Raw genomic sequence first — 3195 nt, 5'->3', positions numbered from 1 at the left:
AAACTAAAGGGGGAGGGGGGGGGTGGGGTATATTAAAACACAACAAATAAACTGCAGACGTGAGGCAGAGGTCGGTTCAGAACCGTCCATTAAAAGAGAGGGCAACTTTCTGTTCCCTGGCCTGTAGGTGGCGCTGATTGAGACTTTAATTACAAGCCTGGTATTGTACATACTCGGGTCAGAACGTTCACCAAAAAATTAACTACACCTAGTCCGTAGCAGGTGTTAGCATTGTGCTAGTATGTGTTGCGCAATTATTTAACGTGAGCCGATACCAAGGCTAAGTTAGCCTGTGATGCATCACTGCCACCTACTGGATGTATTTGGTCCTGCTTGCTGAATATCTTTGTGGTGACGTCAACAGAGAAAAAAAACAAGATGGTGACGTAGGTAATGTACACCCCCCCCCACAGGCCCCCCCTCCCTCGGTCATCAGCTGAGCCCAGATTACAGGGTTTATGAACACGTCACGTCTTCACTACGTTAATCACCTCCACAGTAAAGCATACAGAGGGGGAGAGAGGGTGGGGGAGGGATGAAGGGGGGGGGGTTCTGGCGGCATTTAAAAAAACACTGGTGTCCCGTTCCGACAGACTTATATAAATATTTCACGGAATTATGATCGTGGTCTGGACGGCTTCACGGTGGACTGTGAGTTCTCATTTCACCAGCAGGGGTCAGTCTTTCACTGTACCAGTATACACGGAAGTACTAGAAGACACAGAATAAAATGTAACCACAAAGTGCATGTGTGGATTTTCACCGAACTAACGTTCCACTCACTTCAGCCAATCACACGCCAGAGTCTCACCTGCGTCATCTGCAGCGGCTTCAGCTGTGACGTCAGCAGCTGTGAACACCGTTAACAGCACCTTCCATGAAACGTTCTTTTCTCCTCACATAAAGTACATCGTCAAGAGGGTTCACGACCCCTACTGGATCGCTGAGGTACTGCAGGTCGATGTTATATACCGTGTGTAAATAAATACAGCATATACACATACATATGAATATATACATATATAAAATAAAATAGATGTCACAAAGGTGATTTCACTGTACTCTCTGACGTCACTTCCGTTCTTCTGACTGAACGTGAATACTCAGTAAAACAATACTCAGGTACGAGGTGATCTCTACAGGACGTCTACTGAGGCTGCGCCAGGCCAACTCGGCCGCCAGGGGTCGCACTTGTCCTTACCACGAATCATGACTCGGTGAGACGAGAGCTGAAATCAGTGACAGTGTTGGACCAGGCGGTCTCTGTGTTGTCTGGACTGGAATGAGCAGAATTAATACCCCCACCCTGACTTAATACCCCCACCCTGACCCCCCCTCCATGAAGACCCCCTGGTACAGGTAAATGACAGTTAAAAGAAAAACACCAGGCACTAACAGTCGGGGTAAAATCCCCCAGAACGACCGGACGATTCGGTGCAAAAGCAGCGGAGCAGAGCGGGCCGCCGACCGTTGCCTCGTGTCGGAGGTTCAATTACCCAGGTCTGAACTGAAGGAGACGGTGATTCAAGTCTTCCTTCTCTGACGACTTTTCACAGAAACTCCTCCGGGGGCCGGGGGTCCGGGGGGTAGACAAAGTGACATTGATTTCCGCTAACGTCCCCTCAATGACGTGACCACGGGTTGATCCACACCATTATTATTATTACAGGCTGAGGGTCTGTGTGTGTGTGTCTCCACCGTTCGATACCCCCGCCGCCCCCCCGGGAGGCCACGCTCCTCTTAATGGTCCAGACCATGTGTCATCATGTCGCTGGTCTCCCAGTCGATACCAGTTACCTGCAACACAAACATTCAAAACCTGCTCTCATACAAAAATCAATGCCCCATTAGACGTCGGTCTGGCGTGTGACATCACGGCCCAGTGGCCAATGGCTGAGGCCGTTCTGGCCTGATGAAGAACAAAGGTCAAAGTTCAAACAGCGAGGGATAAGCTCCAAACTTTATTCCGTACATTTTAAACCATGAATGTCTCAGGACTAGGAAACTCTACGTTTTTTTTTTTAACAGTCTAAGAAAAACAACACGCACAACGACGACACGTCCACACGGAGAGGAAGTATTTCTGTCCCCAAAATATATTTATATATATATTTGTACTTTGGGGGAAAACATCAGTCTGTGGTAGAAAACGGTTCATTATTACGTTTGAAAACCTGTTACTGTGCTACTAGTGTTAGCATGTACCAGTATTTGCATGTACCAGTATTAGCATGTACCAGTAATACCACATACCAGTATAAGCATGTACCAGTATTAGCACGTAGCAGTATTACCATGTACCAGTATTAGCATGTACCAATATTAGCTTGTGACAGTATTAGCATGTACCAGTATTACCACGTGCCAGTATAAGCATGTACCAGTGTAAGCACATACAAGTATTAGCATGTACTAGAATTAGCACATACCAGTATTAGCATGTACCAGTATTAGCACATACTAGTAATAGCATGTACCAGTATTAGCACGTACATGATAGCATGTACCAGTATTACCACATACCAGTATTAGCATGTACCATTATTAGCACCAAGCAGTAATAGCATGTACCAGTATTAGCATGTACCAGTATGACACGTTTTAAGTACTTCCTCCGTGTGGACTTCTCGTTGTGGTACCATGTGCTGCTTTGCATAGATTGCAGATGTTCGTCCCCCCCCCACCCCCCCACCCTGTCATGGCACCTTGATGTCTAAGTGACTCTGTGATGCTTTTAAATTTAGTTTTTCTTTTTTTTGTTTTTTTCTAGAAACGGTTAAAAATTTACACATCTTTTTTTTTTCGACAAACAAAAATATCAACAGTTTATTTACACATTGTGTTCCTGACAGGAGCAGTACTGCAGTACTGTGGTACAGTGCTGAGGATACTGTAGTACCACCAGGTTCAGTCAACATGGGTCTCCATCAGTACAGGTGGAGGGGGGGTCGGGGGTTGGAGGTCGGGGGGGTAAAATAAATATTTGTCAAAGTTGCAGAAAATACAATAAAGTCTTAGAAAGTGGACGACAGGAAGTCAGGAAATGTACACACCATGTACACACCATGTACACACCATGTACACAGCCCCCCCCCCCACCTCTGAGAAGTACTGGTTAATATATTAATACTTATCAAATACTTAAGTCCGGTATAAACACACACACACACACACACACTGAACGTCTGCTCCACT

At 45.9% G+C, this 3195-nt stretch overlaps 1 protein-coding gene across 1 annotated transcript in view; it reads right to left on the bottom strand.

Moving 5' to 3' along the window:
* Positions 1 to 1740: 1740 nt before the first annotated feature.
* fbrsl1 (fibrosin-like 1) overlaps positions 1741 to 3195 on the bottom strand; it is a 109301-nt gene continuing 107846 nt past the window's right edge. Inside the window, exon 19 of the mRNA XM_025053436.1 lies at positions 1741 to 1797. Coding sequence (XP_024909204.1) covers positions 1741 to 1797 — 57 coding nt within the window. The remainder of the gene's footprint in view (positions 1798 to 3195) is intronic.

Source organism: Cynoglossus semilaevis, chromosome Z (genome assembly GCF_000523025.1).
Source record: "Cynoglossus semilaevis isolate Cse_v1.0 chromosome Z, Cse_v1.0, whole genome shotgun sequence".
NCBI lineage: Eukaryota > Metazoa > Chordata > Actinopteri > Pleuronectiformes > Cynoglossidae > Cynoglossus > Cynoglossus semilaevis.
The sequence above is the reverse complement of the archived record's forward strand: the minus strand, read 5'-3'. Positions and strand labels throughout refer to the sequence as shown.